This window comes from Tinamus guttatus, unplaced genomic scaffold (genome assembly GCF_059628265.1).
Source record: "Tinamus guttatus ecotype Peru unplaced genomic scaffold, ASM5962826v1 Tinamus_guttatus_pri_ptg000659l, whole genome shotgun sequence".
NCBI classification, from domain to species: domain Eukaryota; kingdom Metazoa; phylum Chordata; class Aves; order Tinamiformes; family Tinamidae; genus Tinamus; species Tinamus guttatus.
In genome coordinates, this window is record NW_028289193.1 from 1,913,392 (window position 1) to 1,940,458 (window position 27,067).

Sequence of the window (27,067 nt, forward strand, 5' to 3'; positions counted from 1 at the left end):
TCCAGGCAAAGAACCAAAAATACAACGGCCTGAGCAGAGAGAAGGAATGCCAGAGGATCACGGCTATTTCTCATGCTTTATATGTATGATACTAGCCTACATAATATATGTATTATAATAGGTGCCTTGCAATATGAGATATGGCTGTCCTAGGATGTTCTTAAAATTCTGTCAGCACTGTTTAGAAATATCACAGAAATATCAGTTTTTCATAAAATTAAACTGTGTGACCTTCCTGACATGCTCTTCTCTACAGAATCCAAGGTTTCACTTAACTAATAAATATGTAATAATTTAGTAGGAATTTATTATGAAAAATATTGACTAAATAAAGCGTAAGTTCTAAAAATGAGGCTGTAAGTACAAACTACATCAACCTGCCAAAAGCATTCTCAAGACTGTTTATCATCTGTGATGTTGTTTAAATGGTTTGGATCCTCTGTAGTTCACTTGGAATTCTTCTCCTCTCCCAAGGGGAGATTCAGAATAGAAGTCTACTGTGTTCAGAATAGAAGTCTAGTGCGTTTTGAGGCATGGGTTAGACTCCAACTCTAAGCTATCCCACAGAAAACGCTACTAGCTAGTTCAAAGCCAGAGCTGCCTTCCTCCCTAACCTAGCTGTGATGCATTCTCCCCTAATAAATTGATATCTGATGAAATAACATGGAACACCATAGCACTTTTATAGCACAAAAAATGACTCAATCCAGTTCTTCATGGTATGCTACGATGTCTCTAAAAATCAGAAATTGACTTTCTATTGGATGAAAATCATAGAATTATTAAGGCTGGAAGGGACCTCTAAATACCCTATTATTTGTCTTATTCATTTCTGCTGCTGAAAAGAACAAAAACGAAAAATGACGAATTAATATCAAAAACTAAGTGTCTAACATAAAGAAATCAAATTGCAATTAAAAAGAGCCTTCTTAAAGAACAGATACTAAAACTAAACTAAGGTAAATATCAGTATTGGTCTCCTATGATAAAACAAATATTAGAGCATCCAAAGCATGTGGATAAGTGTAACTTTTTTTAAAACCATACAGTTACTATACATCTTCTACAGTTACTATACATCTTCTACAGAAGCCATCTTCTTGCTTCTAAATTTCACCTGCAGTACTAGATTCTAAAGATAATAAAAGCTCATTACCCTGTGAGGGATAGAAGGCAAGACTGCTTGTTTTAGTATCAAGTAACTGCAGATGAAAAATAATAATTGAAAATTAACTAACAACTTAATCGCATTTAAATACTATGAGCACTTAAAATAGAAAAAAAAAAGACACCATGGACAATTGGACAATGTTGGGCTGATCATTAACTAACATGAATTAGCCTGATCCTGTAGCTACTAAAACTTTTTTTTTTTTGAGATGTCACATTATGGCTGTTAAGATACTTCTGTGTGTTATGCTCAAAACAGATTTTTGTAAATTTTCGTTTTGGTTGAAGGTCCGGCTAGAGCCATGGTGTTTCCCATACCTGAGCTGCTCGCAGTGCTTGGGGACGTGCCGTGACGCTCGCGCCGTGTACGTGTACGTGGCGTTTTGCAGGGAGGTAGGAAAGGACTCTGACCCTCTTCTGAGCTGGCCAGCTGCCATCCAGCTCGAAACCAAACGCTCCCTCATGGTGCTTCGCTACACGTTTTACTCAAGTTTTGCAGTTCGGCTGGGCTGTAGGGTGAGGTACCCCGAGCTCAGCACATCCCAGCACAGCTGTGTGGGTTCTGGGTGACCTGCATCCCGCTGCACCCGTGCACGGCTACAGCGAGGTCCCGTTTGCTTGAAAACGCAGCCACAGCAGTTGACAGGTCACCTATCCACACTGGAAGGTGGTTCCACGCTGGACCTTTGGGATGGCAACATTTTGTTTGCTTTCCGTATCTTTCCCAAAATGTAACTTCTTCCTTCCTCTGCTCTCCGTCTCCCTGCAGCAGAGCAGCAGGCGATGGAGCAATTTGATGCATGAGCAACACTGCTGTCCCCCTCAGTTAAGTTTCTGTCAAAATCTAATTGGTATCTCATATAAATGACTGAGATTGCTTTTAATTGAGGATGCTGTGACTGCAACGATTTAATGTCAGTAATCAGACGTTATGTACTGTACTTTGCATCAGCTATTTAAACAATTAAGGCCATTATCAGCCATTCTCCATTCATCCTTCAGAAACATTAAATTTGAAAGCTGTTACGTCACATAATTTGTGCATGCATACTCAGATATAAACATACTATGACTGGGGAGTTGGTCTAAAATGTGAACTAACTGGTTGAACTATTTTGGAGACAATTTTGAGAATGAAGGTAGTAAGGATGAGGGTCTCACGGAGGGAGCTAACTGGTGCTCCTCTCCGAAGCTAAAGGAATCCTGGACACGGCAGCGGTAACGGCATCAGAAAATTCCTCTAAACCAGGCCCAGTCTTTGCTGACCTCTGAACAACCGTATTGACTGAGTCAGAGTAGGCAAGGTCACATTTTCCTCTCCCATCGTAGCTGACCTGGAGGCTGCGGCTTCCCGTCCTTGTCAGTCATGGTGGGCACTGCTCTAAACGGAGGCCTCGTCTGCTTGTTTTCACAGCTGCAATGTAAATGCTACTAAACAAACCTGTTTCCTGGCGGTGATTCAGGAGGAATGAAATTCCCTTTCAAAAATGGTTTTATTTGGGATAACTGGTTTTCATTTTTCTTGCTAAAAATAGTTTTATCTTCTTTTTCCCTACTGGCAGATTCCAGTGGGACACGGAGTAGAGAAGGAGCTCCTCAACAAAAGCAGACTCTTCTCTCCCCATGCATATTTACAAGATGAATTTCTGTTATTTTCAACTGCAGCTACATATAGAAGTGCATTTTGCAAGACTGCAGAAAACCACTGCATTCAGCCTTCCCTAAAGAAGCTGCCATGACCTTTTGTGTGTAAAAGAGCCTAACCTGGGAAATAAGACTGTAGTAGCAGTAGGGAAAGACGCAGGGCTCATGATGAGTGGAAAACATCCTGGCTGTAGTTTTACCAGAAACCTTGCACCATGCATCCCCCTGCCCTTGCTTCCAGGGCCACACAGGACACCTCTACCATGTCTCTGCATCACCTACAAGTGTCAGTACTGCAGATGTGCTCAGAAGACAAAACTCTGCATTTACCCTGGCAGAAATAATCAACTACGTTCAGGGCATCTGTTTTTATAACTATCATACTTGAGGCTGAATGAAAGACAGGGGCAAATAGATTTACACATAAACAATTCAGAAGTCAGACTTAAAAACATCACCTGACGTAAGTAAAAAAAATAAACTGAGCTCCTTTCTTCACTGGGCTGATAAATAATTTCCCATTACTGTTATTCTCATTATTGACATACTATTGCCACTTCTTACTTGCAAGGTAAGGTTAGCCTAGAAATTATGTCTCAAAATTCACCTCAGAAATGAATTACTGGAAAACATGGGTTGGTTAATAATCACTGTACGAAGATTTTTTGTACTGACTAGTGCACAGCATCCCAAATCAATTTGCACGGTCATTCTTAACCCAGAAATTATTTACATTACTTGCTAATTACATTGCTATTTCACACCACTAGAGAGAACAAGAGCAATTGCCAATAGTCCACCCAAGCTGGGAGGACAAACCCCATACGTGTTCCCTTTAGGTTAATGCTCTAAGGAGCTGCTGCAGCCTGAAGCCACGAGGAACGCGCGCGTGCATGTGGCCACCAACGTCCCTTTGCTGGGTTCCCCAAGGGTGCCAAACCTGCACTGACCGTGCCGGGTTGCTCTGGAGCATGTTGACATACAACCCGATGAGAACATGTTCATCGGCCAGCCTGTCTGCAACATCGAGGCTGTACTGTAACCTGGAACGGGGGACAGGGGGTGCAGGCCGGACACACACAGGAGAAATAAACAGAGAAAGCAGGAGCAAGTGAGACTGTGAAACGGGATCTTAGGAGAGAATAGTTAAGTGTCTGTAGAAAGAAATACCAAGTGCAAGAAATTATTTTGTTACTACTGTGATTTATATATTAAATATCTTAATGGCTTAGGATGGTAGAATCCAACTCAATTATAGAGCCAGCCATTGATATCAGTGAGATGCAAGAATAGGTCAGGGACTGGAGCTGTATAAAATCGCTTACATTTTTAAAAAAAAACAGATGGTGAGGTCAGTTATTTTTGCTTTAATATGTTATTTATATACTATGTATATACGCTAAAAATACATCCCTTACACAGATGATTAACATACTGAAAGCATAAGTTAGATTTGCTCAGAAGTGTCTGATGAAGACCTCACACATCCAGGTGTACATAAATACATTTAAACATGCCTTACTTAGCTCAGCTGGTTAATTGGTTATTCTGATTTTCCTGGGAAAGATGCCTACAGGATGTATTAAAAGCAGGGGAAAAGAGGAAAAGGTTTTGTTTAGCTGTGTTAGTGCAAGCTGGGTGCATACTCTCTCTTTAACTTACCCTTTGCCTTTCAAGAAAGCTGGAGCAGCCCTAGCCAGCAGTTTGCTCTGCTCTACTTCAGTATTCTTGTAAGGAGAGCTAGTTAATAAGACAGGTAAACTTAGAAGAGGGTACACAGACAGGCTGGAAATATATTACATAACAGAGGTTGCAGAAACTCATTTAGAAGCCTGGCACCAAGTAAAAATAAAATGAAAAAAGCTTTACAAAAATTTTAGAAAACTTCAGAAAATGCAAAGTCGTGAATTTGGGTTTTCCCTCCTTATTCTCCAGAAGAAAATGAAAATGCCTTCCCTATAAAAAAGGCAAACAAACTGCGTGTCTCCTCCTAAGGGAAAGGCTTATGTAGTTTCCAGGTGGAGTCTGAGGTAACAGACACCTGAAATGCAGCTTTCAAATGCAGCTTTCTTCTTAACAGCTGAGCTGCTTTTCTCTGTATTTGCCACAGGATCATTTCTATAATCTATGGAAATGTGCTTATTTATATCCAATGATAGATAATTATCCAATTTAATTTTGAGAAAGCACTGTATTTTGGTAAATTAAAAAAAAAAACCTCACATTTCTCATCATCTTCCATTTGTCAGACTTTTTTTGTGATTCCATAATGTCACTTGTTTTTGTAATTACAGTATTTAATGGACTGCAGTAACTGTGTATTTACCACTGTTGAAGTATTCATTTTAATCATTTTTAAGATAACTGGCTAAAAACAGAGAGGTTAAATCATTAGTTTTCCTTTCACAATACAGCATCTTTGGTTTGGTCTTCTTTTTAAAATATATTCCTCTTTTAAAAAAAATGATTCCCTTTTATACTTTTATACCACTGATACTGCAAATAGCTTTGATTTGATGACCAGTGTGTGAGGATGCATGTGCCTGAGCACCCAGATGTGTGTTCACATGTGTCTCTGTGTGTGGGTATGGGCAGATGCTACACGGAGCTGTTTTCTCCAGAAATATGAAGGATGCCAGCCCATTTCTATGTCCACCGTGAGGCTATTTGTGTCATACTTCTCCAGAAGCAATATGCACGCAGATAACCATGCTCTGTGTCAGGTACATTTTTCACTGTGTTTCCATCCAGTTAAAGAAAGGGGCACAGTATGCTGTATTAGCCAAAACTGCAGTGTTCAGTTCTTAAGTAAGGGCAAAATCTCTATGAAAAGGGGAGACTCAGTGCAGATTTTGTGCTTAGCTTTCAAAACCTGCAGTGTGATGGTGCCCTGTGACCCAGAAAAAAATTTGGTAGGATGGGAGGACTTTGCCTCTTGGACAGTTGTTATTGTGTCTTGCCTCCTTTTCCTTCTTAACTGAACTTAAATCTCTCCGCCTTTTCTAAGCACTAACATTTTGTGAAGTTTTGTGATGTTTGGGTCTCTGGCTGCCGCAGGACTGAGCCCCAGGCTGGATGGGGCAGATGCCTCCTCACTGCAACGTGGGCCATGACTTGTCAGCTCATCCCAAACCAGACTCAATCTAACAATTTTATCACCAACTGGAATTAATCCCTGATTCACTGCGACTGCAAGAAACTCTTTTACGGTATTTCTAGTAAGATATATACCCTCAGACTGACAGTGAACTACCAAAAATTTAATTACTGATTTTCAAACACTTGTTCATTGACCTCATGCTAATTTATCCTAGTCCATATTCCCTTCTGAAAGTGTAATCTGAGACTATGTCAAAAGTCTTTTTAAGGTCATGATATGTAACATCTGCCCTTTCTTTTTTACCCAGTGGACCAGTTATTCTGTCAATGACAAGAAATAGGTTGGTGTGACATAATTTATTCTTGACAAATCCACCTTGGCTATTTCTCCTTGTCTTATTATCCTTCAGGTGCTTACTGATTGTTTCATCATTTCAGTATCTTTGGATACCAAGGTTAGGCTGCCAGTTGCATAATCTCTTAGATCTTTGTCCCTGTTTCTGCCTTTAACCTTCTTTCCTACCTCCTATATCCACCATAAATTTCCCAAATTACAGTTAATGATTCAGAGATTGCTTTGGATAATATCTTAAGTTTTCAGACCACAGTGAAATTGTCTGAGCTCCACTAACTACAACACGTCTTTTTAAGATACACTCCTGTTAAAATGAGCTGCCAAAGGATGATTTCCCATTCACAACAGGAGACAAACCCACCAGTCCTGAGCAGAGGTCTACAAAGATGTGGATCTAACAACACCAATGTAAACGCTGTTCCCTCTTTAGAGTCCACTTAGCTACGGAAATCAGATGTATAAACCTTTCCATTAGCAAGCAAAATACTTGCCAGTAAAGTAAGGAGGCTTCTCATCTTGTTCTGGAAATGACATACAAAGACAACATGCAAGTCTACTATATTCTTAAAAGATAGAAACATGGTCAACAGCAGTCATGTTTTACTCTAAACCTAGCTGTTGTTCAACAACTTGTCCTAATCTCTCTCTCGGTGCCCTATGCCCATATAGAACATGGATTTCGTTTTAGATTTTACCTGGCCCTCAAAAACAGCACCACACTCTGATGCAGCATTAATTAGGACTCAGTTTCTCACTGTAATGCATTTTGCTTAGTTACCACAGAGTTATAAGTAATTTCAAGTTTGTTAGAATATGCTGTATCACTCTGTTCATATCAGTTTATTCCTTGTTAAAAAGAACTAAATTTATTATCTGTGAAGGTTGCTTGAAAAATGCAGGTAAAAAATGTTGTTTTATTTTATCCCACCATGAATCTTATGATCAGACAGTTTAAAGGAGGCTTTAGAAGAGAGAGAAAGAGGCTGCAGCCTCTATTATGGTAGCCTAAAGGGAGCTTCACAGACTGCGGCTGGAGAACAAAAAAGACTTAAATAAGGAAAAAAAAGTTAATTCAGCTGGGGGTTGTTTTCCTTTTTGACTGGACAACAGTTTTCTTCAATGCTCAGTTTACTTGTTTTCATGTAACATACCCAGCACATTGAGTTTGCAGGGCATTACCTACTCTGCAGTGATATTCCCCTGTTCTGCTGCCCTCCAGGTAAACAAAGATCACAAAAACAAGCAAGGCTGAAAACTAAATATTAGGTACAGTAAAAAAAAATACAGGACTTGTGGTTTTAATCACATATAAACTGCCAGGCCAGCATATGATAATGAATCGATATTAGGGAGAAGATCACATTTCTTTTTCTCTTATTTTCTATATACATAAATGCTTGTATGTATACAGAAATATGATAAATAAATGATAAATAAATAAATCCTGAGCTATACAGAGGGAACTTAAGGAACTAGTCAGGTCTAAAATATTGTTGGTATCAGCTTGCACACTGTATACATTTAGAAGTATTTGTGACTGCCCTGGCAAGCTCCTAGCAGAAGATCTCTTCCAGACACGGTGCCTCAAACTAAGAAAAGCAAGCTGAGAAATCGTGACGGGACTGAGCTTTGAAGGAGCTTGAAAAAACCTAGGGCATCTCAGGGAAAGATTACATCCGATCTCCCTCGAACGTTGCATAACTGTGCATCTACCCCAAACTGGTGCTTCAAATTCAGCTAAACTGCAAATAACATAAAATGTCCAACCTCCTTTCAGCTGCTCCCCACAATTTGTTGTCATTTTCACTAGTTACCAAAGCTCTTTAACAAGAATCTTTTTTTTTTCCAGTTCATTTCCCTTTTCATCGAAGAATCTAGAAGCTGCAAACGGCCAGGTCCTTGTGGCAACCAGATGCTGAAATAAACATCTCGAGCATGCTGCAGGTGACTCTGCCTGTCCAATTCTGCTCAGACAAACATTTTAATCACACAAAATCTGCCTTTAAAGCTGCCTGGAGCCTCTGAACTAGATTGCAGCACACATTGTCAGCAGCGAAAAACCCAGCCTGCAGAGCTCCCCGTGTTGGGTTATGTTCAGCTAGACTTTGTACTCTCAGACTGCACAATTTTTATCTGAACGTCAATCACAGAATATTGATATAAACTCAGTAGAACTACAAACAGAGCTGTCAAAGTCTGTTTCTATGATTTATGATAAACGGGCTTCCGCTAATGAGGCCTGATTTTCCCCGGGCAATAATAATAGTAAAACCTAAAAGAACGAATGAAGATTTTATTATTAGCCTAATATAGATTGAAGATGTTGATATTTAGGAGGAAAGTACCTTGGTCTCTGTATATACTAAACTACAGAAAACGTCCAAGGACTAATCAAAAACAGGAAATGTCATTACACTCCACACACACACACACACAAAAGGAGGGAGCAGTTTTCATCCCACTGCACACGACTTGTATGCAAAATGAAATAGGTGCTTCCTTTAGATCACTAAGACGAGAGAGATTGCTGGGAAAAGGATGAGATAACCATATCCCAACCTCCCTAAGTTAATGGGAAACCTTCATTGGCTTCAGTAGGGTTTAGTCCTAGCTGTGGCTATTTGGAAAAGCAAATCAAGGCGGCCTTGGGAAGGCTGCTGGCAAGTGGAGCCAAGTGCAGAATGGTAATCAGCAGCAGCAAGGACCTGGAAAAACATGAGCCACCCGGCTGCGAGACGTGGGATGGCTTCCAATAACTGCTGTGTGCGCCCCTTTCATACCTCTGTTGGGCTGGAACACGAAAGCCATGCACTGAAAGGTGTACGTTTTGGTTTTCAAGAAAAAATGCTTCCAGTTTCCTCCAGATACATAATATTAACTGTAATCCTAAGTGAAAAGGTAAAATGTAAGGTTTGTGCTGTGCAAAAGCAAGAGAAGTTGGCAAAGCCCACAGCCAGCAGGAAGCCTAATCAAAAGATTAATTAAAGCCACAGAAATCCTCTAGCCCACCAGAGTCTTCTTTAAGAATGTGCTTAGTAGTTTAGCAGAATTGCTAATGATTGAGTGCAAGAGCTACAGAACTACAGCAATTAGTGGGTTAGTGCTCTCATACTGACCGTGAGTTGTTGTGAAGCTGATTTACATACAGCTTTATAAGAGAGTGCTCATCAGCCACAGGACTGGCTACATTTACACCCCCAAGTAACCTGAATGAGTCAAACAACGAAACCTTGTTAATATCCCTGGAAACACAGGCAGCAGCCTGTTCAGACTGCATTCAGTGCAATAAATACAATTTCTAATCACAGAGAAAGAATACAGATTTGGCTTTAATTAAAAAAAATCAATTTATATTTATGAGTGTTCAAAATAAAAGCAATGCGAATGATTTGTGATGCACTTGAAATCCCACTGGGGTGATGAAACAAAAGTTAAAATAGTTTTTAATATAGAGCATTGTTCTACATCTCAGGGTACCATCACCTCTAAAAACGGTCAGAACGGACCGCAGCCCTATGGAAACGTTTTGCTCTATAAGGATGTTTTGCTGCACATACATGAGGAAGTCTGGCTACCATTGGTCTGAGCGTTTTCTTTAATATCTCCTGCCTTTAGGAGGTTTCTCCATCAGTCACTCCTTGTTCTAAGAGAAAAGGAATATTGGCAGCTCAGGAATTATCTGCATTTAATCCTGACAGTTTAAGACAGTACCTTGAATTGCTAAAGAACATGCAAGTAACATAACCAGGAATTTTTCATATGCAAAACCAAACAAGTAGCAAGGTAGATGCTGCTATAAACCTCACTGCAGGTGCCTAACCTATTTTTTAAAGTTTTTTTTTTTTTCTGAATGAGCACAGGAACTCCTTGGGGACACAGAAAAATAACAGTTATGTCCACATTGCTCTTAATGACTCGTCTTGGAGGCTCCACGAGAGGTTCTCTCATGGCTTGCTCTGGCACATGGAGTCCTATATCCTGCAACAAATTTGCCAGTCTCACTGTCTACACGGGCTGCAGATCTGGTTTTGGGGGCTGCTTTGGAGCTGGCCTTCAGCAGGCCTTGTAAACATGCCCCGTAGTTTGCACAGTGAGAGCTTATTACGCCCAGTAAGGCCCATAAATCAAAGTAGGAGTGCAGCACTTCCTCTCTTTAAAAGATATTGCAGTGTGTTATACTGTGGATTTGTTATGGGTATTAAAAATAGCCATGCATGCTCAGAGCTTGTGCTTGATTATTTGGGAACACTGAAGCATGCACACACACAGCAGGAACCAAGCAGTAAAATGCACCCAGGAAGACATACTGCTCATCTCCCTCAACACAGCAAAAAGTTATTTTCCTGACATCTCATCTATGTACATTGGCAGGCTTACAGGGGTGGGGTGCAACAGTTAGTGGATGCTACACACATATTTTGGCTATCTGAGCCAAAATGTACATACTTAGCTGTGAGCACATTTCCTTTGGGAAAAGGAAGAGTTTTTCTTTGCTTCTGGCCACTCTTATCTACTTTGTTTTGTGAAGGGTCACCACACTCCAAGACTACTCTTTCTCTCTTGTAGTCTTTCATGGAAGTGTGGTTTAACAGGAGTAAGGAAGTCCTGCTATCTTAAAATCCTTCCCGGATGGAAACCCCATTGGCTGAATGATTGTCTTCTGAGGTTATCATCTTATTTGCCAAGTATCAATAAGGGTTGAAACTAAATCACGGGGTCAGAAAAGGGAAGAGTCAGCACCAATACTATTGCAATTATATTGCATTTGAGAAATCTGTAACATGATCTTACAAGCAACACACTGATACCTTCAGGACAGCAAACAAGTACATGGGCACTTCTCCAAATCCGTCTGCAGAATGACTACATCTCATACGAAGAACTCAAAACTTATTAACACAAGATTTTTATTTAGTAGCTGAAACCAACCTATGACACTAGATTATATTACAGAATTCAGGACTGAATTTGAATCATTCTCCTGGTTAGGGATGACTGCTCCTGGGGGTCCCACTCTAAGTCCTTCCTGGTGATTCCCAGCACTAATGAGGACACTCTCTCTCTCCTATGTTCTGCACACCACATTCCAGCTGTTATGACCATATTTATTTAGTCAGAATGCACATACTGGAAATAAAAATGACACAGATTCAGACATGCAGTATATTGAAGGGATTATTTTCTTCAAAAAAAATCTTTCTTCAAAGCTCTCCAAATATTCTAGTGATACACGTGTCATTTCCCCTTGTGATATGCCCTAAGCTTTAGCCCACACTCTCCCAGCTCTTCCTGCTCCCTAGGTGCAGGGAAAGGACCCAAAGCAGAGCTGTGCTGTGCTGGCTGGGCTAGTGCAGCCCCTGAAACCTGCAGGGCTGTAGGAATGAACAGGCCAAACTCCTCCGCGATCCGGGGGCGACCGTGGGTGAAGGATCCATCGCGGGGCCCGCACTGCTCCGGGTGGGAAACCCGGCACAGACAACTGCCCATTGCCAACCCCTGCTGGAACACATCTAGGTTGTACCTGGGCACATTTCATGGGACTTTGGGGTTCAAACGAGCACTGAGGTCCATGCTCTGTGGTGGGCTGCGCCGTGTCCTAACTCCACCTCTCCACTGAGCAATCTGAAGCTGCTCTTTGGGCGTCTGTCCAAAACGACCGAGGCATTTCTCTGCTCCAATTCTGTTAGTTAATTAAGTCAGGATAAGAACTCACCTTCGGTTTGCAAAGGGACTTCCTGAGGGAACGGAGTGGGAGAAGAGTGAATCGTTCATGCTGGTTACAGGTCGGGGGGGCCTGGAAGAGGGTAAAATATTCAGCTGTATTACTGTTGTACCAAAATCTGCATCGACAGCAGTTTGTACAGAGAATTAACAAACTTGCTTACAGGGATTTACTACTGGCATCTGCTGTGTTAAGTAGCAATAGTTCCAAATTAAAGACATTGCATTTTTAACCAGAAGTCAACAAAAACACACTGTTACTTAGGTCTGAAAGGACATAATGCTTGTGTCCATTCTGAGGAATGCAACTTGCTTCATTCTTTTTCTTATTTTTGTACTATTACTAGAAAACAATTACTATGCCATTTTCTTTTTCCAGAGCCTACAGTGCAGTCACTGCACTAGGGTGAGTGTGAGTAGGAGGTTGGCTGTGGCAGCATGGAGATTTGCAGGGGGAACTGCCAATGAACTACACAGATTTTCATATGATCGCCTGCACTAAAATCCATGCCCATCCCCATTTCCATACAGTGACCACAGTCTACCCGTGCCCCAAAGTGTCCCATAAAATATGTATAGTATAAAACTGGTTTGACTTTAAAGCTCTTCAACTGGTCTTTAATATCTCAAAAACAAAATTTAAAATATGTATCTAGTTAGAAAGGATATATTAATAAAGATGGCTTTATTACTACATTCTTTATTTCCTGCTCTTACTAAAAATGAAATGAGAAGGAATATTTTCCTCTGCTTCCTCTTTATGTTCTATTTTTTAAAAAAAATCTCTTCCTTTCCTTTCCTTTCCTTTCCTTTCCTTTCCTTTCCTTTCCTTTCCTTTCCTTTCCTTTCCTTTCCTTTCCTTTCCTTTCCTTTCCTTTCCTTTCCTTTCCTTTCCTTTCCTTTCCTTTCCTTTCCTTTCCTTTCCTTTCCTTTCCCTTTCCTTTTCCCTTTCCCTTTCCCTTTCCCTTTCCCTTTCCCTTTCCCTTTCCCTTTCCTTTTTTTCCTTCCTCTCCATTTTGGGGTGCTCACGATTCAGTTCTGTAGTCCCAGTGGAAAGGGTGACACTGCCACCATGAATCTCAGCAGACCATCACCTGTCCACTTCACCTTCATGTCTTTAAGCTCTATCCTAACATACAGGTGGATGAGAGAGCTTCTAGCACTGAAAAGAGCTTTCTCCTTTCACTGCATGGCTGTATTCAAATGCTATCATTTCTTTGGGTCCAGATGCTGATAAAGTTAGGGATTTGTAATAATGAGATTATAGGGGTTTTTAAGCTTTTTTTCCTCCAACAAGTGTACTGAAGAAGAAAAATACTCACCAAGTATCTCTTTTGCAGCAAAAATGAAATGGAAAAGAGATCATTAATTGAATTGTCAATTTAAAATGCATGTGGTAAAAGTAAGGCACTTGACATACTTGATTCTCATAACCCTGATTCTGCAAAAAGCACAAGAAAGTCTTTGCATAAAAAGTCACTGATGCTGTTTATGAGTGCCGAGTAGCTCTTTTGTACAAATGCCCTGTAAACTCTAAGGCTTTGCTAATGTTTTGTGAATAGTATTTGTTTTTATCACATTTTTCATGTAAAGCTTTAATATCAAAGGATATTCAAGTATAAAATCGGACATATGATATGGAAAGACAAGAACAGCAGACTTTATGGTAAAGCGAAGGAAAACTCTTAGCAATTGACTATAAATCTGTAGCCTTCTGGGTTTATTTCTAAACTTCTGGAAGTGAGATGGTTAGGCCTGAGTTCTGGAAATGAGTGGTGATGCTCTCTAACGAAAAGGAACTTATAATAAATCCAGTAACAGAAAATTTAGACTAGTGCTCCAGGATAGTCTAATCTCTTCATATTAATGTCAAAAATAATGTTCTCATGGGCTTATACATAAATAAAGTCAGGCCAGTGCAGAATGCATTTAAAAACGCCTCTGTGACACACTAGTAACGTCATTTGTCATCTCTATAGATTGGTGTTTCTTTTTTGTTGCCATCTTTTTTTACAGAAAGGCAAAGCGACCCTTCCGAAGCTCCTCCATCAGATTAACCACACATTAATAATTATTTCTTGCATTGTAACAAATGTGCTTTAAAAGTGTTTCTTAATTGAAAATTCTCTGTGGCACCCACAAAACAGAAAAACTGTGCAGTCTTTCTCTGTGTTATTACTCAAGGGTGGAAGAGCAATGAAAAGGAAAGGCAGTATAAAATGCAGAGTATTTGTCCTCATTTAAGGCAGAAACTACTGAAAAAAAATGACGCCAATTTGTTGCCAGAATTCTTCTATTAAATGCATATCTAAAAACCTTTTTGCCCGGTGTCTTGTCCAGAGCTGTTTCTCACCTCTTATCTCCTAACACATTTAAAAATAAAAATCACATCAGCAAGAAGGTGTTCTCCATGAAGTGCTGTGGCATATCCTTCCCCTCAGTTAATTCATGTGAATTACACTGTAGATCATGCTACCTTCACAGCCTGCTGGTTTGTCACTCATCTATCATTATGCACAGGATAGTTATATTGCTTTCAATCTACTGATAAAGAGAAGCTATATCATAAAGCAAAATAGATGGTTACTCCTTCTCACATGCAATCACTCTAAATTATGACTGTGTATTTAGGAAGAAGAGAAGGTGTTAAATTTCCCAGCAAAGATTTGGAACAGACCCCACTCAGTTATGGTAGCTCCTCTTTGCCTTGCCTTGCCTTCCCCAAATGCATTTAACTCATTTCCAGTTTTTGCTACCTACTATCCGTCTCCATGCACCAAGGACTTCGAAGGCCTCCAGGCGACATGAAGCAGAGGCTTCTGTTTCAGCTTCATGCTCCCTGTCTCTTTCCATTTCTCTTAAAGATGGCCAGAATCTGTCCCGTGAAATTATCATTGACTCACCAACAGAGCGAAGTTTTTATAGCACACTCAGTAGCACCTCAGCAAATCCATCTCTAAACGATATATTCCAGAGTACAATGTGCCCCCATTACACTGCTATAAAGATGTGCATTGATTTTAACTAACCATCAGTGTAACAAGGACTTGAAATGAAAACATCTGTCAGAGGTGCATCACATTTTAAAAGCAGAGCACTCTTTTCTGTCTTGAAAAAGTCCCATTATGTATATCCTACCAAATGTGACAGATCATCAGCATGGTTTATCCATAAAATATTAGGTAGCTTAATTCTTAATGTGTCATACAACCCACAGTGGCCCATGGGCCCTTACCCTTAAAGATGCTACTTAAAAATGTTCAGTATTGGCAAAAGTCAAAACATATAATAATTATAAATAGGAACAGTTTCAGTATCTAGTAAGCTGGATATACAGCATGCAAACACAATTATAATGGCAAATACCTGAAAGGCCTCAAAGGGGTAGGGCTTTGCTTAAGAAATATTACAGAATAGTCTTAGGAGAAATACTTGGAAGTCTGTATTTTTGGATTTTTTTTTCAAAAAATCTCCAAGTTTTTCCAAATCATTTTTTCATACCAATATCTTGATTTTTCCTGAACTCTGGAATATTTAACTTTTTTATTTTCTTTTAAGGAACCAAAGAGCAAAGATAACAAACTGATTGATGAGAAAATCTGAGTAACTGCTAGTGCAAACGGTGGATACACTTCTGAGAAAAAAACCTCTGGTGTGATGATTTCCCCACTGTGTACAGCTATATTCTCTCTCTACTCTGAGTTGCTTGATTCCTGCAGAGAAAAATTGATGACACAAACTAATCTACCAAACACTACTTTTGCTTCCCTAAGACTTCAAAACGTAAAGATAATGGAATTTTCCAAATTAAATCATGCTTAAAGAGCCCAGTCTTACGCAGAAGCACGCAGCTAGTCTCCACAGCCAGGTGCCATGACAGTGCCACTCAAGACAGTGAGAACTGACACAAATTTCAACAAAATTGGTCAGGCTTCACTTTTTTTCTGGTGCCTCACTGTAAGACATACATGAGTTACACTGAAGTTTGGAGTCTCTAGATGACAACGCAAATGTCCTAAGCACAAGTACCTCCCGAAGTGCTGAATACTGGAACTACATCAAACTGCAGGGATATTGCTTCTCCTAGGAGAAGGGGGATCCACAGACATTGTGTCCCAGTATTTGTGCAGTTCATATGCACATTCCTATTCCGCTGTCATTTCAAGTTAGTCACACAGAAGAACACTTTCACACCAAACACCTCTCAGTGAATTTGCATTTGCGATGCATTGGACTCGATCTGACACAGCTGCCTTGTACTGTGTTCAGTGTTGCCTCCCCTAGGTGCAAGCAGCACCTCGAACAAGGTTTACTTTCTCTACAGCACACAGATACTTACACAATATGAGCCAGGTTTAGAGGTTTTTCAGGCTGGTCAGGGAACATTGGGTGCAAAGGTTCACGGCTGGAAGCACAGCTTAAAGACTTGCTAAGTGCATTAGTTAGCTTCTTAGCAGGTGATTTCTGGGAGGAACAAGGAAGGTAGAGGTAATCCGGACAAGTAAGGTGCATATTGTTTCTACTAAAGGAAGCACAAAACAATAGGTAGCTCTACTGCTTATATTTATACAGTCTTATACCCTTCTTTTCCCATCCCCACCAGTGCCCAAGAGTGCAGGAAGTCCAAGACCATGCAGATTGGCTGCAGATTACTCTTACCTTCAGGGGCCCCTAAGGTATATCTATATGGATAGGTGCAGACTGCCACAGGTTCTTTGCAATGCAGTGTCCTGGGTAATATTCCATAGTGAAGGACAGCATAATTAATGTCTTCTGGACTGGAGCTGGCTTGTACCTTGCCAACTTAGAGTGCAAGCTTAAGAAATTTATGCCTGTCCATATAGATACACTGCATGAGACACACTTTCCTTTCTAGTTACGGGCCAGATACAAGACTGTTATATTCTTTCTTGACCAGCATTTCTTTCCTCAGTGTCCTGTACTTGCTAGCTGTTGATCTTCAGATTTCTCCTCTTGTCTCTCCTAGAAGCCCTGACCCCCACTATACTGGGGAAAGCAACGGGGACAGGGAAATCTCAGACACAACATGGCCCACAGCAAGTAAGAAGAGGCTGAAATACTCGCATTATAAAAAAAAAAACTAACAGGTTCTGTGCAAAAAGCATGCTTTTCACATTTTCCAACCCTGTAAGTCTAAAAAAAAAATCATTTTTGGCTTTCTAACTTTGTCTAGACCTTCTTTGTGGTTGAACATGCTAATAGAGAAGCCATCTTCCAACCTCCCAATCACAGGTCCTTTCCCAAGGTGGGCTGAGCATGACTGCACAAGGGTCAGAGATCTTTGACATCTTCTGGGATCCGTGAGAGATTCCCAGGGCATTCAACAGAGCTCTCTGAGATTTCAGTCCTCCACCAGTAAAGCAGGGGCTAATGATTCCTACGTTGGATCCTCCCCCAAAACACAACTCAAAGTGCTGAAATGCCAAGATATTTTTAGAGCTTAACAGGAATGGCATTATAGATGCACACACATCCCACAAAGTTATTACCGTAATCAAGATAATAATGAAACACTTCTATTACAGAACTCCAATATAAATATGCAAAATTCAGGCTTTCTCTCTTTTCCATGATAAATGCCATTTCACTCTGAATACAGATCAGTTGAATTCCACTGTGCGCACACGCACACTCAAGCTCAACACAGCAGCTTGATGGGGAGTGCTGGTCTGTTTGGAACAAACGTTAATAACGCTACAGAAACACAACTTCAGAGTGGAAGGAAAATATTTGTTTCCGACAACAAAACCCTCGCAACCGCGAGGCATGCACTCACATTTCGTTTCGCTGAGCAGAAATGCTAAGTTTTGAAATGATTTCCTGCCTATAATTACATGTCCCCTGCTGCAGCACATGGTCTTACAGCACAGATTGCTACTAGGGGTGGAATAAGAGCGGCAGACACGTCCCCGTTCAGAGACTGCACTCCAGTCCATCCTGTCTATGCAACACAAAGCAATTAGGACCCATGAGCACATTGACGGACCCAGATCTGCCAGGAGGCAGAGCTGGGCCCCGTGACAGGCATGCAGAGCAAACAACTTCACTTTAACCCCTGCTTGCTCCAGCAACGACAAGCAGAGCAGGGTGGCAGCAGTTTGTGAACTTTGTCAAAAAACGCGCGCAAAGCCCAGTGTGTGCACGAGTTTTGGCTACGTGCACGAGTTTTGGCTACATGCACGATGCCCCTTTTCTGTAACTGTATATTTTGGTGGTATTTGAGGGTTTCTCTGCTGACGGTTCCTAGCTTTGGACCCTGCAGGATGGTTTCCCAGGGCCCTGGCCTTCTGTTTCTGCTGGGGCTTGGCTCCCAGGCAGGGAGAGCTCAGTGTGCACAGCAGCTGCCCGCTCAGCAAGGCGGATGAAGTTGCTGGCACTTTTCTGTCACCTGAGCAAAAGCGCTGAACTCTGCCGTTCAGGGCTGAGGAAGTGGGGTTTGCCCCAGAGCACACGCTGCGACGGCTCTGCCACCCGCACTCCAGTCCCGCGCGATTGGAAATACTGGCGGCCACTCGCGAAGCAGCGCGCGCGTTATGGCCCCGCGGAGGGGACAAACTCACTGTGACCGTGGCCGCGGTGCTGGCCGGGGTCCGCCCGGCGCCTCCGCTCGGCCCGAGCCCCCTCAGCTCCGAGTCGCCGGGGCTGCCGGCGGCCGCGCGCGGTGGACGCGGAGCGCGGCGCGGGCCTGCCTTACCCATGACGTGTACTCCTTCATCTGGTGCTGGTTGCTGTGGGAACCGCTGGCGTGTCCTCTCCAGAAGCAGTCCTGACAGAGCTGGTAATTGTGGCACTGCTGGCAGCGGTAGCGAAAGCCCATCATGCTCTCGCTGTGGCAGTACGAGCACTCCACGGGGTGGAAGACTGCGCGGGGAGACACGGCACCGTGAGGCGGGCGGCGGCGAGGCCGCGCTTCCCGAGCAGAGCCCCCGCGGCGCAGCGAGCCCGCTCCTGCCTCACGGCAACTTTGGGCAACCAGTGCCAGCCTGACCCCCAGAGACGGCCCTGTGAGAGCTCGAGTGGATTTATTAAGGTTTTTTTTTTATGTATGGAAGTTGCTCAGTGACTCTTTCCACCACGCACAGTTTTGAACCCTGGCAATACCTTCTCCTCCTCTCTCCTCACTACGGCATGTACCAAATTTACCAAGGGGTACCACACATCTCCTTTCTCCCGAGCATAGTCTGTTTTTCTGTCTTAGGGCTCCATCTGCGAGGATCTGTGGTAAGTGCAGAGTGTGTCAGGTTTACATTTCCCTGCCAGGATTTTGCAGCACAAAGAGGTGGGAAACGGTGGCAAACCAGTGGGGGACAGGGATGGATGAGAAGAGCTTAGGGAAGGTGGGATTGGCAGCTGGGATTGTGGACAAAAAGGAGTTGTCAACATCATCCTACTCACCTTGTTGCCACTGACTACAGTGATGATTTGCTACCTGCATACAACTTCCTTCTCATCCTTCCAGCACCAAGAAAATATCTAGGCACCCCCACTTTCCTATATAGCCCCGTATTATTATTGGTAGAACAATATAACTATTTTTATTTTCCATCAGTGGGGGTATATATGACATTTCCTGCCTGCTATCCAGGTGTCTTTTTCCCCACAGTGTGCCAAAACTTCAGTTATGTTGGAGGTAAACTTTCAAGGGAGTAACAAGCCAGGAATATTGAACAAGCACCCTACTCAAGCTCACACAACCTTTGCAGCAAAACACGGGGAAGCCAAATTGTTTGTATATAAAAAAAACCTACTTATATTTCTAAATTAATATTTTAACATGAATATTTGTACATTTTCTGTGTAAATGTCACACACACACACACTGCAATGAGTTCCAGTGGTTTTCTAGCTCTGCCCCTGCAGTTTCAATGGGGTAACATGGACCATGTCCTTCTTCAGAAACAGGCCATGAAGGTTTGGCTGCAGGGCCTCTACAGTCATGAACGTGTGAGATGACTTTTCCCCAGGGGCTCCAGAGGAATTTGCAAGGCTGAGAATGATGCTCCTGTCCAGGGACATGCAACCTGCACCATGCAGTAATCAAAGCAGTTGATCTTCCTGGCTAAATCACATATTCACTCATTTTGGAGAGGGAAAGTACTTGAGCAGAAGGAGACAGGCAAGTCTTTATCCTCCACAGGGCAAAAGATAGAGGAATCTGGAACTTCCTTGCTCCTTTTCTGAGTGGCAGTTAGGAGGGGATCCTTCACAAGGACCTTTGGTTACTATTTTACACTGTGCTGGACTTCTCCTGCCAAGTATATTGCATGAACAAAGTGCCAAGCTGCTCCTTTTCTACCGCCATATGTCATAGCTAATAAAAGTTGTGGCCTTGATTATTTGCCAAATGTAAGTGTGTGCATGGATCGAATCCTATCATTCTTTGCTTATCCAAAGCACAGGAGAAGAGGATGTGGTCAGGATAATTTCTGGAGAATAGAAAAAAATAAGCCACATTCCTGGCTGAACCACCAATGGGATTCTTTAAATGTTTTACCCTTAACTTTAAAAGTGACACATGGATTCAACAACCCCAGTACAGTAGCTCCTACAAAAATACCCATAGAGTGAGAAAAACATTGCAAAACCTTTACTGCTGTAACTCTTACCATTTTGGGCAGCAGCTGTTACTTACCATTTTCAACATTTGCCAGTCGATGCAGAAGTGGTAACCACACTAGACACTGTGGCGGGGGATCAGACATGAGAGTATCCAAGAAAGTGTTTAATGTGACCTTTTTCTGCTCAAATAAACAAACAAACACACAAAAAAATAGTAATCAGACAAAATGATTTTAGCTTGTTCTTACAAAAAAAAACACTTGCTTTACTAAAAAGAATAGTTGATATTAACAAAGACATTACACACTATTTTTAATAGTTGCAATGTATATTAATGATAACTAGCAGTCCTTGTCATGAGGCTGGGATAGTGACAATTAGCTTTTATTTGCTAAAGTCATTACCTAAAGATCCTTTCTGAATAATAGTCACATTCAATTTTTCTGGTTCTTAAATGTTTTGAGTACTAAATAACAAATATATGTGCATTAGGTATTGCTATGTATTGCCAATTTTCAAATTCCTACAAACAATGACTGATACTATTCCAACAGAGAAAATGAAAGAAAATAATGACCAGGAGGTATAACTTCAGAAACAAAATTGGGTATGGACAGACCACCACAGGAAAATGAGTTGGTGTGATTTAAGCAACTACAACTTTGGCTCTGTGGAGCCATGGTAAATGGTCCTGGGTGAGCTCTGACTGTGGGACATTGCAAGCATTTGCATACACATAAAAGCGACTGAAGTTGACTTGACTGTTCATGATGTGTTGTACCCTTAGGCACTTAAAGGCCTCTACCCCATTGTCTTGAAAAGAGATTTCAGTTCTAAAACATCCCTGTTGATTTTAAAAGTGGAATCCAATAGCTTAGGTTTCTTGGATGCTTGGAAAAATACATGACAAATGTTAGTGCAGCTGTTTCTTGAGACATATGTGATGTTTCATCCCGATATGTCCACCACCCACACTTGCTCTTTTCTGTGTGATATGCTGGCTACGTAGCATGTACTAAAACACAGTTACTGGCTGGTCAAGGACGGAGAGTCCTTAAGAAACCTGCAGCTAGAATTAAGATATAAAAAATTGACCCCTATTGAGAATGTCTACAGATATACTTTTTAGACATAAATATTTAAGTAGCATGCTCATATCTAGAGAGATTGCTAAATTTTCATATCTGATTGCACAAGATGCTGCTTTAATTTGTTAAAGCAATGTGATTATCCCAGGAGAAATAAAATACAGCAGCTATGCAGAAACAGGTATCAACTCTGTGTTGTGCAGTGCTGTTAAGAGCTGAGATTTCCAGATAGGGGTTTACAGCATTTATATACAAATGCAGCCAAACACAAAGAAAATCATTGTTTTTACACATGGAGGGATCACTGGACAACATCTCACTCTGTAACAGTTTCAGGGTTGAAATATGGGAAGGAATTATTGGGAAATTGAGAAATATAGACAAATTCCTTAAAAAGAGACACTTCAGACTAGTTATAATGATCAGTGTTCTTGAATTTTAATGAACAGAAACAGCCAGAATATTAGTTTTTGTTGTTGTTGAAATACTGTATTTTCCCACAAAATCTGCAGTATGAAATCCCAAACATGCACTAGTCTTGTAAGAGTAATATCAAAGCTGTAGCAGTCCCACAAATGAACCTGTCTCAATGTAGTATCAGAATAGCGACCATCTGCTTCTCATACAAATGGTCTGCCCATCTTTGGCGGGTGGATAAACATTTCCCTAATGAGAATCCTACGCTGTAAGTATCAGCTCACAGAAAAGGATCTTTCTGGTGGGGATCTAGAGCGGCTGTTGGGCATGGCTTTGCTGGCCCTTGCCATTCAGCAATGTCAACGTTGTCTGCAGCAGAACTGAAAACTGAGGGCAAAAAGGCAAAACTAAAATTAGGAAAGGAAGGGTCATCCAATGTCCCCTATTGCAAAGAGCAGCCTGAAGTCTGTCCTGCTCTTGAAGTTGGCACAGACCTGCTCTAACAAGCAATGGGGGGACAAGACAGCCCTTCCACAATGGATTAACTTTTCAGTGCAGCTATAATTGAAAACCTGATTTGCACTAAATAAAGCAACTGGGCTTCTCTGACAGTTTTATGGCCAAATTCCATTGGTGGTCACTGATTTTACGGATCACAGAGAGCAGCATCCCTTAAAAGGACATCAGCAGAGTAATTTCCATGCATTATAAAAGGCATATTTTTCTCCTTCAGCTTTTTATCAGCTACTGAGAAAGTTGAAACTGAAAGCTGTTTTCTAAATATATTCTGCATGCAGATGGAGTCTGGGTTTGTGGAGCAACACTCAGCCAAGTGATAACAAAATGACGTTAGTGTCTATCTTTTTAGCTTATGATAAAAAGAGAGAGAGAGAAAGAAAAAGAATTTTCTATTGTAACAACACTTTTTAGTATGAAGGCAATATCATATCACATTCATTCTATCCATGGGGGAAAGTGGTGGCTATAAAATTCCTTTTTGAGACCCAGATCTTTATTCTGAAACATTAAATCACTTGTTCTGGCATTTCGGTTCCATAAATTTGCTTATGAGGAAACACTGCAGTTTCTATTTTAAACAATCATTACCCCTAACAGTGGTTCACAGAGAGAGGAAAATACATGGTTTAATCAAATAAATCAGTGCAATGGGAAACAACCAAACATTTCTGCAAACAGAATGCAAATTGAAAGAGATTTGACACGCTGAGCAGAAAATCATTCACAGATTTTTTTTTTCCTGAAAATTGAGGAATCTACATGCTAGAGGGCTGAAAGGCATCTGTTGGGCAACAGTGATCCACACTGAGAGCAAACCAAAGGGGTACCTGAGCAACCCACTCACTGCCCCTTTCTCTCCAGGGGGGACATTGACTAGATCCAGCCTGACTCAGGGTGCACTGAAATACTCTGCTAGCAAAAGCAAATCACAGACGTGTTTGAGAGGTCTCATGCACACAGCAGGCTGTGTGTATTCAGTCACTACGTGTATGAGCAAATGTTCTGTTCTAATGAGGGCACGGTCCAGGTTGGGAAGCAGATACACAAGTTTTTCCATGAATAACCACAGTACCAATAATCTGTTCGAACATTACTATGGAAGGAAAAATTCTGTACTCAGAAATGTGTGATATTTGTTTCTATTTTTTCTAACCAAAAGAACTCCACTAGAATACTTGAATTTCATGAATGCTTAGAACAACAAAGGAGGTGTCAAACTTATCCCAAGGCATCGTTTTTTTGATAATGACAGGCATGATATGTAAGACTGAATGACTTATGGGTGACTAAGACTCGCTGGGTATCATTTATCACAGTGTCATAGGGGCATGGTTTTTAGTCTGATTTCAAAACCCTGGTTTATGCCTGGTAGATCACATTATGAGAATTAAATTAAGTGAATATAAGTGAAATAGTAGTCTAGATTTACAAAAGTTCTTGGCTGCCTACAGATGCAAACCGGTTTCTTTGTAAATACGCTCTGTATCTGCACCAGTTAGAAAGCTCTAATTAGCTTTACATGGAGACTGTGAACCAAGTCATCTAGTGCTTGCTTGGGAACGACTTGTTTCTTAAAGTAGCTTCATATATTTGCTGTCATTTAGAGGAAAGGTCAAGGAAAGTGCCCTTTCTGATGGCTGTCTAGATAGAAAGCGAAGCCTGAATGACATTTTCCAAGAAAAAAGGAGAAATTGCTTTCTTATTTTTAGTAATATGATGTCTATGTTCAAGGCTCAAATGTTCTGCTGCCAAGCAAAAGTACTGTTTCATTATTTCAACATGAAACGATCAAAAGTCATTTTACTACATAAATTCCTCAATGTAATGGTTTAAATCTGCTTCTGGGGAACAAGATCATCTTGAAATATGCCAGCACTACTACTTAAAATTATTTGGGAAATGATTGCATTGCCTACCAAGTCTCATTTCAGCAAAGGGAGAAGAGAGAAATTTCTATCCATTGCCCAACTTCCTGTGTGTGTAGCCCCTCATTTGAAAAAATGTAGCTTGATTTTTGGTGAGAGTTGGGCTTAATATGGTAAAGTTAAAGCCTCATTTGTGCTTGCAAGGACAGCAGCTGATTGCAGTGAAGGATTGCATGCCCTGGGGCATTCCCATCACCTACAGGTAAGAATCAAAGGCAGCTGTTGAAATTAGGAGTACAGTTTCCTCAGGCTCCTTAACTTAGCAACATCTAAGGCAGGTTCCTTTCTAAATCATTTTTTTGGCTAAGTCCCTCTCTCCCAAATATTTACATGGGGAATCTCCCTGTCACCCACTCATGCATCTCCTGAGTGACGACGCACGGAGGTGTAAGAAAGGAGCAGGGTCAGAGTCTGCTCAGAGATGTGACTGACAGCTGCTATCTAGGATGTTTGCTCTCCCTTTACCTGTTGGGAGAAACAGGATTTTGCTGATTGCTCGGTATAACCGAATGAAGGCCCTTCGAAAACAGCAGTGGGCAGCTTGAGAACCTCCCGCAGAAACATGTCGTATTTGCCATAAACCATCACTCCGCTGGAGTCTGAAATCATCGAAAAAATATCTGAAGAGAAAAAAAGACAAGAAAAGGAGAAGGCTACTTCAGTTCAAGCTATAGGTTTGCTCTTAAGTTCAGTCATATTGACTTGAACCAAAAGCAATAAACAATTTCTCCTTATGGAAACACACAGTACTTCTGTATTTTTAATTTAACCCTGCTTAACAGAAATCAAAGAGAACAATAAATAGAATAAATTAGCTTATTTTAGCATTAAAATATCCCTGTTTCTTATGTTGCATGTGGTCATTCTTTTCAAGTGAAGTCTGATGCGCTGCATGAGGCAGTTCTTCAATCAGGGAAGGCAGGGGGATATAATTTGACAGGATATGCAGCACCAACTTCTTGCCTATTGCCAGGTAACCACGTCTAAATCTTGCCAGTGAGTTCATTAAGTTATTTATTGTCTGGACACCCGAGAAACAGAAGATCTTTGGCATTATTTAACTCATTCATGCAACTCATTCAAAGCAATGTCTTCCATCCATGAACCTGCAACAACTATTCTAAAGACAAGACCCTGGAACCACTACCAGAAATTTAGCATCATAACCCGGTCTTCCACCGGATAGACCCTGCTCCTTGTTCTTAAATGGCCCTAGAGAACAAACTGTGTTCATTTACACTATTCTATATTTGAAGAGTTACCTAGAAATAGCATACTAAAAAAGGGTACCAAACCTGGAAGCCTAAATTAGCATCTGGGAAACTCTACTTGTCAAATTCAATCAACACCAGTTTGTAAACTTCTTAATTTCCTCTGCCTGTGGAAGAAGGCTCAGAGGAGGCTGAAAGCTGACATTAATCCTTCAGTCAAAATGTCCAGAAAAAGGTGTTTTGGACCTAAGCTCAAGACATGATAGCACTAATCAGAAAAGTGCTGCTCCATCTAAACTGTTGTCTTTGAGAACTAGAAACAGACCCTGTGAAATGAGAAGCCATTCTGGAGAATACATGGAACTAATTTGTGCCCAAGGGTGAGAAATATAAATAGGGCAGAATAATATTGTACTCTTAAGTGTGAAATGAGAGATTTTTTTAAAAAAAATTGAATTAATTGTTAAATGATGCTTCATGAGGTTGAATACCTCGGACACCTGACTAAATGCTGAATCATCTTGAAGAAAAAAAATCCATTTTTCACCAATTAGAACTAGAATACATGTGATCGGTATTCAAAACTACAAAATCTGTTGTGAAGCTCAGGCAAACAATTAGCTGGACTTACTGAGCTAACTCAAATCTCAAACCCAGCTATGAAACTATAAGTTACTATAATTCCATTTACTTACCTGCACTGTTTTCTCTTCAAGTATAACAGTGAATAGCAGGTAAATATGCCCCCCAGAAGACTTACATCTTAATTTGTCCATGATCTTTCCTCCACAAAGAGTCGCCAAGGCCATTTTGACAGCAAAAACGGAAATTTTACCATGTCCTTCCCTGTTCAACAGTAGAAAGTCGTTATATTTTGTAACAAGGACAAAATTCCATTTAAAGTGTTTATCATTGACATGACATTTTGTAATGCACACTACATGTAGATTCACCCACGAAGATGTAGGACCTTCAAAATCAGTTTGTTTGTGGGAACATGCAGCATATGTCATAATCACAGCTTCCCTACCTGTCTCCTTCTGTCCCTAGATTGAGTGAAAAAGTCAAAACCCTGGGGAAAACAACGAAAAAAACACCCAGCAGAATCACACGATTGCACGTTGGCTACTGTATTCCTTAATAAGTCCTATTAATTGACTTTCAAATGGTACACATGACTTCTACGAACTTGTTGCAAGAATTCTGTTGAAAAGTGGGCAATGAATCTGCATCCAGAATGAGCAAAAGGTGTTTGCTGTGACATGAAGAATGACCCCAGTTTGGTCAAATTGTGGCTATGACCAGCCTCTCCTCTGGCTTGCATGTTTGCTATTTTCA

At 41.0% G+C, this 27,067-nt stretch overlaps 1 protein-coding gene across 4 annotated transcripts in view; it reads right to left on the bottom strand.

Annotated features, from left to right (window-relative positions):
* Positions 1-27,067, bottom strand: part of DTNA (dystrobrevin alpha) — an 85,459-nt gene that overhangs the window by 27,400 nt on the left and 30,992 nt on the right. For 2 of the 4 annotated variants that reach the window (XM_088536341.1, XM_088536340.1), the window contains exons 4-9: positions 26,490-26,575; positions 24,984-25,138; positions 20,643-20,748; positions 18,705-18,871; positions 16,329-16,453; positions 11,982-12,062 (exon numbers count right to left, since the gene is read on the bottom strand). In XM_088536341.1, the coding sequence (XP_088392467.1) occupies positions 11,982-12,062; positions 16,329-16,453; positions 18,705-18,871; positions 20,643-20,748; positions 24,984-25,138; positions 26,490-26,575 (720 nt within the window). Of the gene's footprint in view, positions 1-3,764; positions 3,858-9,384; positions 9,475-11,981; positions 12,063-16,328; positions 16,454-18,704; positions 18,872-20,642; positions 20,749-24,983; positions 25,139-26,489; positions 26,576-27,067 lie in introns of all 4 variants that reach the window. The other 2 variants (XM_088536342.1, XM_088536339.1) reach the window with 2 other exon arrangements.